Consider the following 15,629-nt stretch of genomic DNA (forward strand, 5'->3'; position numbering starts at 1 on the left):
AATAGATGGGAATCAAAGCACAGGAACTGAAAAAAGTAACGTTTTCCCAGGGATAGGGGAGATCTGTTGATAAAGTCCATAATAAAAAAAAACTATATGATTTTTACTGTGGTCTGAATGTTTGTATCTTCCTCCAAATCCACATGTTGAAATCTTAACCCTCAGGAGGAAGGTAGTATCAGGAAGTGGGGGCCCTTGGATGGTGATTAGATCATGACAGTGGAACATTCAGTGAGATTAGGGACCTTATTAGACAGACAGCCTCTTCCACCATGTGCAGGCATAGCTAGAAGCATCAGCTATGAGGAAACAGCCCTCACCACATACTGACCCAGCCTCCATCTCAGTCTTGGACTTCCCACCCTCCGGGACTGTGAAAAAAAAATGTCTGTTCTTTATGACCACCAATTCGTGGTATTGTGGTGTAGCACTCTGAAAAGACTAAGACAAAGTTCAAACAAAATCCGAGAATGTCCTAGCAACAATAAGTTGCCCACAATGCAAATTTTCTGGTGATCCTTTGAGGGTTATTTTTGCTAAAAAGTGCCTGAGGATTTTTATTGATTCTTCTCAAAATTCAAGTATTTACCTTTTTAGGGTTCCATATTATTTCTCTAGTATGGTTATTTGTTGATTGGCATAGTGTGGCCACTGCAACCTACCCAGTGTCATACACATGCAAAAGGCCACCGTAATACTAAGTCAAAAAAATGTAAGAAACAAAACATGTTTCAAAAATATGACTTAAACATAAGTGGAGAAGGCATCGCAGACATGGCAAGATTCCATATAAATTGCTTCAGCTGAATTTAGACACTCAATTAGGCACTTAATTATCCTGAAGCCTTATTGATGCCCTGTTAGAAGTGGTCCCACCCCTTCTAATCAGAGAGGCAGGCCACCTCCCCGGAGGAGGCCCAGGCAGGTCACACGCAGTGAGGGTATGGCAGCATCAATCAACAGCTCCCAGGCCTCCTCCCTCCTGTTGTCCGGGTCACAGTACTCATTGCACAAGCATTTTCCCCTGAGATCTTCTGAAGTCTGAATTTTAAATGTGGATTTTCATTCAGGACTCCAAGCAGACAATGGCTCTGCATGGCCCCCCTCTGAGGATGTCAACCTTTAGTGACAGCCAATCGCTCTCAGACCGTCAAGGGTCATCATGCGAGCCTCTCCGGTAAGCTGCTGAAGTCAGGCCCTGACTGATGGAGTCTGTTAATGGTCCATGCCTCCCCCCAGCCCATTAATAACTCACCTCCAGAGGCAGCAGCTCTGGTCCCTGCCCCTGGTATGGCATTATATGATAATTATACTCACATTAGTTTTTCATACCCTTTGGACAGAAATGTGCTCATTTGGATTCTTAGACATTAAAATCTTATAAAGTTCTCTAGTGACTTTAGGTCCAGTTTCTTAATTTGGGTGTTTTATTGGAATGAAAAGACATAGCTTCCAGCTCCCTACAAGAACTGAGTCCTCAGTAGATAGGTAAAGGACTCTAATCAGAAGCTCCTGAGCAGATGAATGTTATGTCTCACACCAGATTCAGCACCTTATTTTAAAATGTTCATCAAATTACAGTTATAATTACAGTAGTCCCCCCTTACCTGCATGGGACACGTTCCAGACCCCCTCATTTCAGCAAACTCCATATAGAAGCACTTCAATACCACAACAGTAGATCTGATAACCAAAAAGGCTAATACTTGACTAAGAGCCACAGTAGTAAATGACCTCGCTCATATGAGGAATCTTAAAGAATTAAAGTCATAAACATTAAAGAAAAGTGTTATCCAGAGGCTGAAGAATCAGGAGAAATGGGGAGATGTGTGTGAAAAGCTACAAATTCATGTATAAGAGGAATACATTCTGGAGATCTATTCTATGGTATAGTGACTCTAAGTAATAATAATTTACACTTAACATTTGCTAAGAGAGTAGTTTTTTTTGTTTTTATTTTTGTTATGTTTTGTCTTTTGAGACAGGGTCTCGATATACACTTCAGGTTGGCCTTGAACTCACTATGTAGCCCAGGCTGGCCTCAAACTTGCAGCAATCCTCCTGCCTCAGCCTCTTGAGTGCTGGGACTACAGGTGTGTGCCACTATGCCTGGCCAAGAGAGGACTGTAGTTTTTAAATATTCACACATATAAAATTGATAGCTAGTGAGGTGATAGATATGTTAACTTATTATGGCTTATATCTAAATGTACCCTAAAGCTTCATGACCTCATTGGTGGGGCTTCCGGGAGGTGACTAGATCATGGGTATGTGATACTGGATTAGTCCACTGATGCATTTACAGCTGGGTGTGATGTTGTTGGAAGATGAAGCCCAGTGGGAAGAAGTGGCTCACTGTGGGGATGGCCTGAAAGAGTATATATCTCTCCTCCTTTCTTGATCTCTGCCCTGCTTCCTGCCTGCCATGCCATGGACTCTTTCTCCTTTCCAATGCCCCTCTGCCATGCCGCCCTGCCTTGAGGCCAGCCAACTATGGACAGAAACCTCTACAGGCTATGAGCCAAAATAAACCTTTCCTCCTTTAACTTGTGGGTGTAGGGTATTTTGTCCTAGCAAGAAGAAAGTAACTAAGATACTTACAATAATCATTTCACAATATATATGGATATCAAATTATCACATCATACATCTTAAATTTACACAATTTCATTTGTCAGTTACATCTTAACAAAGCTGGGGGCAGAGGGAAGGTCCATAATCTGTGCACTGACCATCCTACTATTTGCTCCATGGTCCGCACCTTTCGGACTACGAATGCCCACAAAACAGGCAGCAGCAGGAACTGAAGACCCCACAGGCACTGGGTGAATCACTCACTCCTCATGCATCAGCATCAGACATGATAGAATTGTCAAGGTGCCCCAAAAGGCCAAAAAACCTTGTGAAACATCAGTCATGGGTCCCTTTCCAGAGCAGCTGCTACCAGCTCAGACTTAGGAGCTACACTACCAGCTCCTCCAATTACCAGTGGCTTTACCTCTCTTAATCCACTTCCTCATCTATAAAATGGAACTGAAGTAGGATTAAAATAAATAGTGCCCAAAATGCACAAAGCATTTTCCTCACTGCTAAGGGAAGGGTTCATATGGCATTGTTCTTAATTCCTGTTGTAACTTAAAGGGAAACGTTCACAATTTCCAGGGCCCTTGATTTTTTGCAAATGAAGGAGGAAGATGTGCTCAAATTCCTTGTAGCAAGAGCCCACTTAGGTGGCACCAACCTGGATTTCCAGATGGAACAGTCTATCTACAAAAGGAAAAGTGATGGACTCTACATCAGAAATCTAAAGAAGACCTCTGCTGGAAGCTTGAGACATAGTTGCCACTAAAAATCCTGCTGATGTCAGTGCCCTATCCTCTAGGAACTCAGGCCAGCAGGCTGTGCTGAAGTTTGCTGCTGCCACTGCAGCTGCTCCTATCCTGGCCGATTCACTCCTGGGACCTTCACTAACCAGATCCAGGCAGCCTGCCAAGAGCTGCGTCTTCTGGTGGTTACTGATCCCAGGGTTGACCACCAGCACCTCACAGAGGTGTTCTATGTCAAGCTGTTTAATACTGGTCTATGTAACAGAGATTCTCCTCTGTGCTTTGTGGACGTAGCCATCCTGTGCCATAACAAGGGGGCTCAACAAGGGAGACCCACTGTGTATAATGTTGGTCTGATGTGGCGTATGCTGGGCCCGGGAGATTTTGAGCATGCGTGGCACCATCTCCTGTGAACAGCTGAAAGGAAGAGCAGGCTGCTGTTGAAAGGGCAGTGCCCAAGGAGGAATTTCAGGGCGAATGTACTGCACCAGCTCCTGAGTTCACTGCTGCTCACCCTGAAGTTGCAGACTGGTCTGAGGGCATGCAGGTTCCCTATGTGCCCATTCAGCAGTCCCCTAGCAAAGACTGCAATGCTCAGCCTGTCACAGAAGACGGGTCTGCAGTCCCCACTGCTCAGGCCATTTAGTGGGTAGGAACCACCACTGAGTGGCCTTGAGCTGTTCTGCAGCAAAATGGAAATAAGGTTGATGGAAATAAAACATCAATTTCTAAAAAATTAAAACACACACAAAGCCCAGTCCCTGGCTCTCAGAACTTTCAGCAAATATTAACTATTGTCTAGGAAGATTCTAGAAATATATATATCTAGAAATATATAATCTAGAAAAAATATATAGATATTGTAATAAAAATACAGTGTGTGTTTATATTTTTAAAATGTTGTTACAAATTCCCTATCTGAACTCCCACTGAACACTGAACTCCAGGGAACCCTGAAACTGATTACCCTGTGATATGTTCATATAGTGGAACAGTATGCAGATGAAGGTAAATGAGAAGGTTCTTCACATATTTAGATGGAAAGATACCTAAGACATTGTTATGTGAAAAGGAAAGGGGGGAGATCTATGCATAGATTATGCCATGTTGTGAAGCAAAGGAAGAAAAAAACTATAGTATATACTTTATATTTATTTATGTATGCATAGATAATCTAGAAGAGCATATAAGAAATCAATAATAGGCTGGTATGGTGGTGCACACCCATAACCCCAGCCCTCTGGGAGGCTGAGGCAGAAGGATCACTAGTTCAAGCCCAGCCTAGGAAATTTAGGGACTTAGACCTTACCTCAAAAAAAAAAGGGTGGGATATAGCTCATGTGACTGTACAGGTTTCAATAGGAAGGAAGGAAGGAAGGAAAAAGAAAAGGAAACAGGAGGGAGGGAGAGAAGGGAAGGAAGAGAAAGAAAGGAAGGAAAGAAAGAAAGAAGGAAGGAAAGAAAGAAAGAAGGAAGGAAAGAAAGAAAGAGAAAGAAAGAAAGAAAGAAAGAAAGAAAGAAAGAAAGAAAGAAAGAAAGAAAGAAAGAAAGAAGAAAGAAAAGAAAACTAAAGAAAAAAATGGAAAAAGAGGGCTGGGGATTTAGCTCAGTGGTTCCGGTGCCTGCCTCACAAGCACAAGGACCCAAGTTCAATCCCTGGTACCAAAACATGGAAATAGAGCTTATGCAAATGTGAATGTGACCAAGAGTTGGAAGGTACAGGGAGGGATGGGAGAGGTAGGAGACAAAAAAAGAATTAGGATGTGTTATGTATATGTACCAACTCCCCACAATAAATCTAATCCTTATTTACTGCAAACATGTACTAATAAATTTTTTAAATTTTACTTTTTAACTAATAAACAGCCTGTATTTAAAATTTCCAAATATGCCCTTTATTTATGTGTTTTTATGGCCCAAAGTCTAGGCCACAATCACAGGTACATTTAGTTTTTAGGTGTCTTTTAATCTCTTTTAACCCAAAGCAGTTTCCCAAACCTATTTTGGTCACTCTTGAGATTAACATGTTTTGCAGAATGTCTCTAAATTCTTCATGACTGCATGGAAGTTAAACATTTTAAAATGTGTACTTACTTTGGTTTAAAATTTTGTCATACTACAAAAGTAGTTAAAGTATATCAGCAGCCACCAAAAACTCAAAGCAAAATGTCTTAACCAAAAGTGTACACCTTCTGGTTCACTGGGAAACTGATAGGCAATTCAATCTATCTATGTGTAATTTACATAGTAATAACATAACAATATCTGCAAATCAAAAAACACTATGTGGATTTGGTTTGCAAAACAAACTCAAGGCATCTTATATAGTTAAACAACACATTCTATACACTTAGGTAAATGATCTGTCTTTTTTTGATAAATAATCTTTGCTGTTATGATCACAAGAAGAAAGACACTGTCAGAAAAAAATGTTAATGATTTGGAAAAGGCTCCAATAGTTTAGAATGTGCTGTGGAGGAAACCATTTGGGTTATCTGCACTTTTCCTTGCCTTTGAGTTGTTTTATAACTCAGTTAACTGTTGAAAACTGGTAGTAATGCAAATGATTCTTTTCCATAGAACTGCAAATGAATTTCACTTGGTGGAATGCAAGTGATTATTGCCCTGTGGACAGTCATCATTTTTACACTTATTTCAGATTTCTTGGGAAGAGAAAAAAAGACACTCACTGTGAGAACTGAAGGAGCAACTCTTTCCCTCAGGCCAAAGAAAAGTGGCAGGGCTTCAAGAAGCTCTGTAAGCCCCAACCCCCAGTTCAGCCCAGAGGATTCCCCTCCTGAAGCCCCCTCATAGCTCTCTTCAGCTCTATCATTTTCCTCGGTCACAGCCTTTTGCCACTTTCCTCATTTTTCCCTATGTTTTGCTATGCTACCAAGTCAATTACAAAAGTCCATCCTCCAACAAATAAGCACCTTGTATTGTCTTCAGTATTTCTAAGTCATTCTTTGGAAAGTGAGCACTCTTCCTGCGGTTGTTATAAACAAAAATACAGAAAGCAGCTAGGTGTGGTGGCACATACCTCTTATCCCAGCACTTGGGAGGCTGAGGCAGGAGGATTGCTGTGAGTTGGAGGCCAGCATGGGCTACATAGTGAGTTCAAGGCCAGCCTGAACTACTTAGCAAGACCGTCTAAAAACAAGAACAAACAAACAAACAAAAAACAGAAGATGCATGTTTGGGATTTTCTCTCTCATGTCCTCCAGTTATTTTTTTTCCCTCTGAGGTCCACTATGGTTACTATGTGAGATCGTAATTTCTTGATTTATTTTAACTTCTCTTCGCTGACCCAATATAATGACCTCTAGCTCTGACTGCCAGGAGGATCCTGTAGGAAAGCACCATAATCCAAAATCCAAAATGCTCCAAAATCCAAAAATTTTTGAGTACCAACATGATACCAAGAAGTGGAAAATTCCACACCTGACTTCAGAAGACAGACTGTCATCAAAATGTAAGCACATTAAAAATGTATAAAGTTGCCTTCAGGCCATGTGTATAAGGTATATATAAAACATATACTGATTTTGTGTTAAGACATGGGTCCAGAAAGGGACCAAGAGATGAAGAGAAGGGGGCGGGAAGGAGGAAGGAAAAGAATGGAAAAAAGGATGCAGATGTGTCATGTACATGTACCAACTCCCCATGGTGAACGAATCATTATATACTGCAAATATGTAGTAATAAAAATAAAACATAAGAAAAAAGACTTGGGCCCCATCCCTAAGACATCTCATTATGTAAGTTCAAATATTCCAAAATAAATTTTAAAATCCAGAACACTTCTGGTCCCAAACATTTCAGATAAGGGATATTAAATTTGTACACTAGAGAAGTAGAAAAAACAGTAGATGTTGATATATAGAGAATATCTGAAAAATGCAAACTAACACAGCTATCAATTTCTGTGTCTTTTAAACAGAAAAACCAATCTTTTTAAATGCCAATATTTATAAAAAGTAATCATATATTAAGCTATAAAAACTATACATTAATTTCCAAAATAACAATGCATAACACTTAACACCGTGAAAAAAATAGTAAAATAATCAGTTAAATAAAAGAAATCCAATGAGTGACAAACTGGAAATCAACAAGTCATAGCTATAAATAAATGACAGTTTGATAAAACTTGTCTGATGGGCTCAAAGCTGTACTCAGAAGAGTTGTCTCTACTGAAAAAGCCACAATGTCTGTAGCTCTGCCCATTAAAGGATAGTTTGTTTCCTCAGCCCTTGAACCTGAGCTATCCTCACTTGCTTTGACAAACAGAGTGTGTGGGGAGATATTGCACAAGTTCCTGACCCCAACAGTTTGGTTTTGCGCTCCTGGAGTGTTGGCCCAACACTGCCACTTGAAGCAGGAGCAGCCCACAGAGGATGAGAGAATCCCACTCAGAGTCTCAGGGGACTAGCGCTAAGTGCTCCACATGCCAGTGAGGTGTCTTCTACCCTCCAGCCCAGCCAACCCACCAGCTGAATCCAGCCCCATCAGTGACTCCAAGTGAAATCCGCAGAGGAACCACGCTGAGGATGTAGCTCAGTATGAAGGCTCTGGGTTCAACCCAGCGCGAATCCAATGGGCACCCTCAGGTTGTTGGGTTCCCCACACCTGACCAGGGACCTGGGCTCCTCTCCCTTTCCAAGGCTTGTCAGGGCCCCCAGGGTTTCAAGGACGTCACCATGTACACTGGGCAGAGTCGTGGGGACACCCAAAGAGGACACCTGCCAGCCGGGTGCAGGAGACAAGTCACACAGGGGTGCACGGGGGTCCTCGCCACAAACACCCCCAGCAGGGTCCTTAGCCTGGCGCACTCGGGGCTTCCCTGTCCACTGCCCAGGAACATGGGCCAAGAATCTGAAAGTCTCTGTGGCTCTCCTAGTTCTTCTGTGCCTGAGAAGGGTGGGAGGCGATGGGGAATGAGATACGGGGTCTTCAGGCAAGGAGACAGACCCTGGGGCCCGGAGAAAAGAACAAGAGGGGCCTACCCCAGAGGCCACTGTCAGACCAAGGACACGGGCACCCTGAGCCAGTGCCCCTCCACACCACCATAATTTGAATTTCAAATAAAAATCTTAAAATATGGAAATCATTCCATGCCCGCTTCTAAACTGCATAACTCCTTTAGAGGGTCACTGTAGTGGTTAAAATGTAGGTTGTCAATTATTCATTTGATCCTGGTGGAGCAGGCTCCGGATGCAGCGGAGCCCCAGCTGAGCTGTGACAGGCGCAGCCTGGCTGTGCTGCGCTGCTCGCCCTAAATGTCAAGGACTCGCCTTAGATCAGCCTGTGAACAGAGGGTTTCGGGTTTCTATTCCTGCCTCTGCCTACCTCTGCGGGGCGGAACTGTGGTGAGAGCTTCCCTGAGGTAGTGACAGCCTCCCACTCCACTTCCAGGCAGCTTATCCGGAGGTGACAGAACAGAGAGGCTCACAGACCACAGAAGATGCTGGAATAGAGGTTTGGAAAACAGAGCAAGCAGAAGGGAAAGAGAGTGTCAGGTCTGCAAACTTAGAGAAGGCAGGCAGTAGGAGAGAGTCCAGCCTTCCCGAATGCCTGGTTATGCAATGTTTCCCTGTTCTGGCTCAGGCTCAGGAATGGCAGGCTTCTGTGCTGTTGGAGAACAAAGTGACTGTGAGCAAGCAGGTAGGCAGCAGGTGCTTGGGGTCTGCCCACATCTGCTGGTGTGGAGCTTCAGGGTCGGCGACACCTGGGCTGAGGCGTGATTAGTCACCAATCTGCTGAGCAGCTGTTGCTTTGATCGGAAGGTCGTGAGCAGAGGACTTGTGTGGCCAGAATGAGTCACCAAGGTATGGGGGTAGGGAGATGAGCCCAACTTCAGTAATGTGGCCTCGCTAATAAAGGACCATCCTTTCAACACAAAGCACAGAAGTTCACTGGACACAGGCTGACACCAAAGGGGGGCTTTAGCATGAAGATGCAACCAGAGCCAATGAAAAAGAGACACGATGTCTCAGACCACGTGGCCTCATGCCTGGAGACACCAACATGAACCTTGCCTTAAGATTGTATGGACCCGAGCTTTGGGTGTTGTTTAAAGGAGCCCTGGTACAGGTGTGAACTGTAATCATAGTGACTTAGTATAACCTTATACTTATCAGGAAGATGTGTTAGAATCAGAGAACTGAAGACTTGGAGGTGGATTGTAAAGGGGGGGTGGTTGAATTATTGAAAATATTGATGTATAGATCAAGAGAAACAAACTGCAGAGCAGGAAGAACATCCATAAGATATGTTAGGTATAGAGGGTGAGTCAGCACCTGTGAGCGATGTCAGAGGGATAAACACAACCCCAGTACAGAGAACATAGAAGGAAAGAATGGAACAAACCACAACATTACTTCACACAGGAAAGGTGGGAAGGCATACCTATAATCCCAGCACTAAGACAGGCTTAGGTAGGAAGACTGCAAGTTCCAGCCTAGCCTGAGCAACTTGGTGACTTGGCGAGACACTGTCTCAAAATAAAAAATAAATGCATGGCTGAGGACATAACTCAGTGCAAAGGCCCTGGGTTCAATCCCCAATGACACATACCAACATAAGGCATTAGTCACTCATGCCCTAATCACACCCCAAGCACTCCACCTCTTGACACTGCCCAGTTGAAGAATTAAGTTTAAACATAAGCTCTTAGGGAAAGCAAACCACATCAAAGCTAGAGCACTTACTCATTCATGAGGCACAGATATGTCCACTCCGTCTTGGTATCTGTTATTTTTACCTCTTACGCCCATTGGTGGGAGCCATTCTGGCTCCATGAGTCCCCTGTGTGGACATGCAGGTAGAAGTCACAGCAGCCTGCAGGGCACTCATGAGCCAGAGCTGTGGCCGTGCCTTCTTCTGACAGGACAAGAACACACTGGCCCCAGTCACCTCCGATTCTCCCGGCTGCTTTTCTAGTCTCCTTTGTTTCTTGCTGTTCGATGGACTCAATAAAATGGGCATAGCAAGCTTCTCAGTTTGGCCTTAGAGGCTTTTATCACCTGTGGGGCACCCCAGCTGGCAGTGGAATAGGAGGCTACCCAGGCAACAGGTGAATGCTCACCACTTCAAGACCAATTTGCACATTGCCAGTTGTAAGAAGAGCAGAGGGCACAAACCTGAGCTAAGTGGCCACCAGATTTCTGATGTATTTCAGAGATGCCTATCTTAGCACCACTTCTAGCATCTTAGTGAGCCACAGCCAAGGATGCCTCTCTCCAGGATCTTCCAGATGGGTATGCTGAGACCAGCAGCACACCGCCACCTGATGGAAACTGTATGAAGGTCAGGTGCATTCTGTATCTTCCACTGTGGCAGACTCAAAAGGCTTGTAGCTAATGGCTGTGACGCATCTGTCCTGGCAGATTTTACCAGATAGAGTGTTCAAATAGGGGGATTTCTGAAATAAGACTCTGAGTCTACCAGAAAAAAATATAGGAGAAAGTCAGAAAAGTCTGTGGATGTTCTCAGTCCTGGTTTATCTGAGAATAGTCTGGTTTTTCATTATGATGTTCTATTAGCATTCATTTTTCCCAGAAACAGATAAAGAGACAAAAGAGTTGAAATCTGAGTGTAGTGGCATACGCCTATAATCCCAGCACCCTGGGTCCCAGCCTAGGCAAGTTAGCCAGAATCTGGGAGAAGGGGGGGGGAGGGGGAAGGGGGAGGAGGAGGATTGGGGGGAGGAGGAGGAGGAGGAGGGAGAGAAAAAGAGAGAGAAAGAGAAAAAGAAAGAGAAAGGAAGGAAGAGAGAGAAAGAATTTTAATTAAAAACAAGGGTTGGGGATGTAGCTCAGTGCAAAGGCCCTGGGTTCAATCCCTAGGACCATCACCACCAACACAATAACAACAAAAAATTTCTTTCGGGAAACAGTGGACTGAAAAGAAAGATGAACTATTTTTCTGGAAAGTCAGCTCTTTATAAAAAAACTCTCTTAAACAAAATTCTTGAACTCAAGAAAATCTTAGCAGAATGCTCTATAAACATTATTGCCATAAGCTAAGATACTGTGTTAATGATACTACACAAAGATGAATGTTACTGTTTTCTTTCTATAGATGATGTCTCATTCTATAGCAATAAATAATTATAAAACAAATTTTAAAATAGCATTTAAATATCAAAGAGAACCTATAGTGATAGAAATCAGATTTTTAAAAGTGTGCAATGCTTAGGAATATATTTAATTAAATAAGTGCTAGACATTTATACTGAAAACTACAACTTTCCTGAGAGGAAATAAGGAAATTCTAAATACTGTATACAGAGAAATACACAATGTTAGTGGATGGGAAACTCCACCTTTGTCATAATGTCCATTCTACTTGAATGGATTGATATAGTCAATGCAAACTGAGTCAAAGTGCCATCAGGCACTTTGTAGAAACTGTCAAGCTGATTCTAAAATTTATTAGGAAATTCAAAAGATTTAGGGTAGTCAAAATAATTTGGAAGAAGAGCAAAGCTGGAAGGCTAACAATCTTGATTTTGAAGATTTACTATAAGCTGTAGTATTGACATTAAGGCTGATATATACATAAAACATATTAGAAACCCAAGAATAGACCCACTCATGCATGAGTCATTGATTTTTCTGCAAAAGCACAAAGATAATTCAAAGAAAGAATAAACAATCTTTTCAACAAATGATGTTGGAACAACTTGATATCTGTATGCAGAAAAATGTACCTCAATCCTTACCTCACACTGTACATTCCCAAAAATTAACTGGAAATGCAAAGACCTAAATATAAAAGCTGAAATGTTAAATTCCTAGAAGAAAATGTAGGTAGAAGCTTTGTAACCTTGGGTCAGGTGGAGATTTATTAAACATTTAAAAAGCACTAAAAATTTTTTAAATTGACAAACTGGACTTCATCAAAATTAAAAGCTTATCCTTTAAAAAAATCAGTGTCAAACTACTTATATCCAGAATACCTAAAGAACTTCCACAAATCAGTAACAAAAAGGTCACTCACATTTTTAACAGATTTATTGAGACATAATTCACATGCTATACAATTCACCCACTAAAATACTCAAAAAATTAGACATCTATCATCACAATAAATGTTAGGGCTTTTTTATTACCCCAAAGAAACCATGCATTGCCCTCACCTAAGGCAGTAACTCCAGCCCTAGGCAACCATGAAACTATTTCCTATTTCTAAATATTTGCCTATCCCCACCTTTCACATAAATGGAATCATAAATACAAGACCTTTCATGCTTACATTCTTTCACTTAACAAAATATTTCAAGCCTCATCCATTTTGTAGCATGTTGTAATATTTCATTTCTTTTACTCCTCAATACTACTCCATTTTATGGATATACCACATTTTGTTTATCCATCCATCACATGATATATATGACATTTAGGTTGTTTCTAGAACCCCCTTTTGAAAAATATGCTTGGGAGTTGGACAGACACATCACAGAAAAAAAATCCACAAGCACACAAAAGGTGTTTAACATTATTCATCATTACGGAAATGCACAATGAGATACATACATGGTTAGAATTTTTTAAAGGTGAACAATTAAAAGTATTGATGAGGATATCAACCAACCAGAAGTCACTAATTTCCCCTTTTTTTTTTAGTTTCAATATTAAGCTTTATTTTTTTTCTTTCAGAGTGAGGTTAAGTAACAATTTAAATTATTATAGAATGTATAAATGAACATCCACTCAGATAAAACATCACTGCTTAAAAGTGGCTATCTAAGAAATATCTTGCATGTAATAAATATATTCTAAGGTTTAGGTTAACAGGCACCATCTTGAGAGGAGACAAGTTTTTGTAACCAATAAATAAACTACATTCAATAAAACAAGGTGTCTACATCTGAAATGTGATATATTCTTAATGTTTTTCTTCATATAGCACCCAAACTTCCAAACTGTTTAGAAAGTATCTCTTTAAATATAACTCATACCTTGTCATAAAAATGGCCAAGGAAAAAAATCAATTCAGGACAAAATTTACAGCTTATATTCTTAATTCCCCATTCAATAAAATATCAATTCCCAATTTATTAAAGGTAAAGGAACTGTATATATGCAAACTGTTAGTGCTGAAAATCTGACATATACATGTATATTTAAACATCACTCCTTCTGATAGTATTTAAAATATTACATCTCTGGTGGCAAATCTGAAAACTATCAAACATTTCATTTCCCTAGTTTTCATACTTCCAACCTACTGCTACCCCTTTTTATCTTTAATATCCATTCATCCAACACTTTGTTTTGTTTGGTTTTGTAAATACCCTTACTTATATCCCAACACAAAACATTGACAATATACCTTGGTAAACAAGGAAATCCCAGAACAGTCTGAACATACAGCTTTACTCCCAAAGTGTGCCACAGGCTAAACGATAAATAAAAACAATCAATGCCCCTTATTGATGCAGTCAGAATGTTCCTGAAAGTCCATAACTTTGAGAATTTGCTGATGTAATCCTGAAGAAGTTTCAACAGATTCTTCAGACAAGGATCAGAGAATAAGTCTTTGATTGATAATTTTTCTATTTATTTCTGCCAAGGCGATTGAAAACACGAAAGCCTTTTCATCAGAGAGGTTAACATAGATGTCAATTTCCTTTTCCTGTTTCTCTCTTTCTTCCTCATGTTATTTGGCAGATGCACTTTTAGGTCTTCCTCTTTCTCATCTGATATGATCTGAATGGCTGTTACTTTGAAACCTCTTTCTGTTTTCTAAATCTTTATTTACTGTAGAATTTATCTTCTCTCTCCTAACTCTCTCTGTTCACCTCCTCTTGGCCTCATGCTTGTTTTCTGTAGAAGATGGTGATTTCAAATACATGAAAAAATGTTCAACATCACTGGTCATTCGAGAGATGCAGATGAAAACAACGCTGAGATTCCACTTCACTCCAGAAAGAATGGCTGCTATCATGAAATCCACCAATAAGAAATGCTGGCGGGGCTGTGGGGAAAGAGGAACCCTGCTCCACTGCTGGTGGGAGTGTAGACTGGTGCAACCACTGTGGAAATCAGCATGGAGATACCTCAAAGAACTAGGACTGGAAGTCCCATTTGACCCCGCTATTCCCCTGCTGGGTATCTTCCCCAAAGAATTAAAAGAATCATACCACAGTGATATATGTGTACCCATGTTCATAGCAGCACAGTTCATAATAGCTAAAACTTGGAAACAGCCCAAATGCCCATCAACTGGAGACTGGATAAAGAAAATGTGTTTTTTTTAATAAAATGGAGTACTACTCAGCCATAAAAAATGAGAAATTAGAGACATTTATAACTAAGTGGATGCACATTGAGGCAATACTCTTAAGTGAAATAAATAGGACACACATGTATAAATACCAAATAGTTTCTCTGGTGTGAGAAACTGAAAGTGTATATAAGGACTAAAATGTATAATAGGTAATGTGAAATAGGAAGAAAAGGGGCAAAGGGGAAGGAAGTGGGAGGGGTAGGGGAAAGGAAAGAAGGGAATGGAATTAATATGAGAAAATGGAAAAATAGGAACAAAATCTTTGTAAATAGGGAGGAAAGGAGGGGTTGAAGGGAGGGCTGGACAAGGGTGAAAAATAAGAACCAAGAGAGATTATGTAAAGGTGCAAATTTCCAACGATGAATGTCATTATATTGTATACCTAAATTGTACCAATGATTAGAATGAATAATTGATAATGCAAAATAGGAAGAAAAGGTCCAAAGGGGTAAGGGTAGTGGGAGGGGCGGGGGAAAGGAAAGAAGGGAAAGGAAAAATGATGAGAAATGGAAAAAATGGAAACAAAGTCTTTGTAAATAGGGAAGGGTGGAGGGCATGAAGGGAGGGCTAGGAATGGGTAAAAAATAAGAACCAAGATGCATCATGTAAAGGAACAAGTTCCCAATGAAAAATCTAATTGTGTTGTACACCTAAAATGTACCAATAAAAGAATTTAAGAAAAAAAAGAAGAAGATGGTGATTTCTCTGAGTGCTTTGCATTGAAAAGTTTCCTGCTAATAAATATGTAACCACAGGGACATGATTTACACGCAGCAGGGACCTGTTGGTCGCACTCAGGGCAGGACTTGGTGGCCATCTTCACTTTCTTGGCTCTAGTTGCGGACATATTGCTGTCCTTGGGCAACACGGCCCGGCCCGGGCTCCTTCCCGTGCACCTCAGCACCGGGCCTCTGCCTGCCTTGGCCCGTCCTCGTCCCAGTCCTGCTCCCTCCCTAGGCCTGATCGACCTAAGTCACTAATTTCTTATAAAATGTAAAACGTACTTAT

General features: G+C 41.1%; 1 protein-coding gene and 1 pseudogene across 1 annotated transcript; one reads left to right on the forward strand and one right to left on the reverse strand.

Moving 5' to 3' along the window:
- The first annotated feature begins 1,085 nt into the window (after positions 1 to 1,085).
- On the forward strand, positions 1,086 to 5,355 carry LOC101712916 (small ribosomal subunit protein uS2 pseudogene; annotated as a pseudogene).
- An 8,033-nt stretch (positions 5,356 to 13,388) lies between these two features.
- Positions 13,389 to 15,468, reverse strand: LOC101716896 (UPF0547 protein C16orf87-like). The gene is made up of 2 exons (XM_087191369.1): positions 15,308 to 15,468; positions 13,389 to 13,977 (listed from the first exon to the last, which is right to left on the reverse strand). Exons 1-2 carry the CDS (start codon positions 15,466 to 15,468, stop codon positions 13,857 to 13,859), a joined length of 282 nt encoding a protein of 93 aa, XP_087047495.1. The 3' UTR covers positions 13,389 to 13,856.
- Positions 15,469 to 15,629: the final 161 nt, after the last annotated feature.

The sequence above is a fragment of the Heterocephalus glaber genome, unplaced genomic scaffold, assembly GCF_053883595.1.
Source record: "Heterocephalus glaber isolate CG9 unplaced genomic scaffold, H.glaber_assembly_v1.0 deba00001561, whole genome shotgun sequence".
NCBI classification, from domain to species: domain Eukaryota; kingdom Metazoa; phylum Chordata; class Mammalia; order Rodentia; family Bathyergidae; genus Heterocephalus; species Heterocephalus glaber.

Excerpts from the sequence above, each read along its gene's own strand:
- LOC101716896 (XM_087191369.1), bottom strand. The coding sequence starts at position 15,468 with ATGTCCGCAACTAGAGCCAAGAAAGTGAAGATGGCCACCAAGTCCTGC. Across the intron at positions 13,978-15,307 it reads GAGAAATCACCATCTTCTTC|AGAGAAACAGGAAAAGGAAA; the intron begins TTTTTTTTCTTA and ends TGAGGAAGAAAG.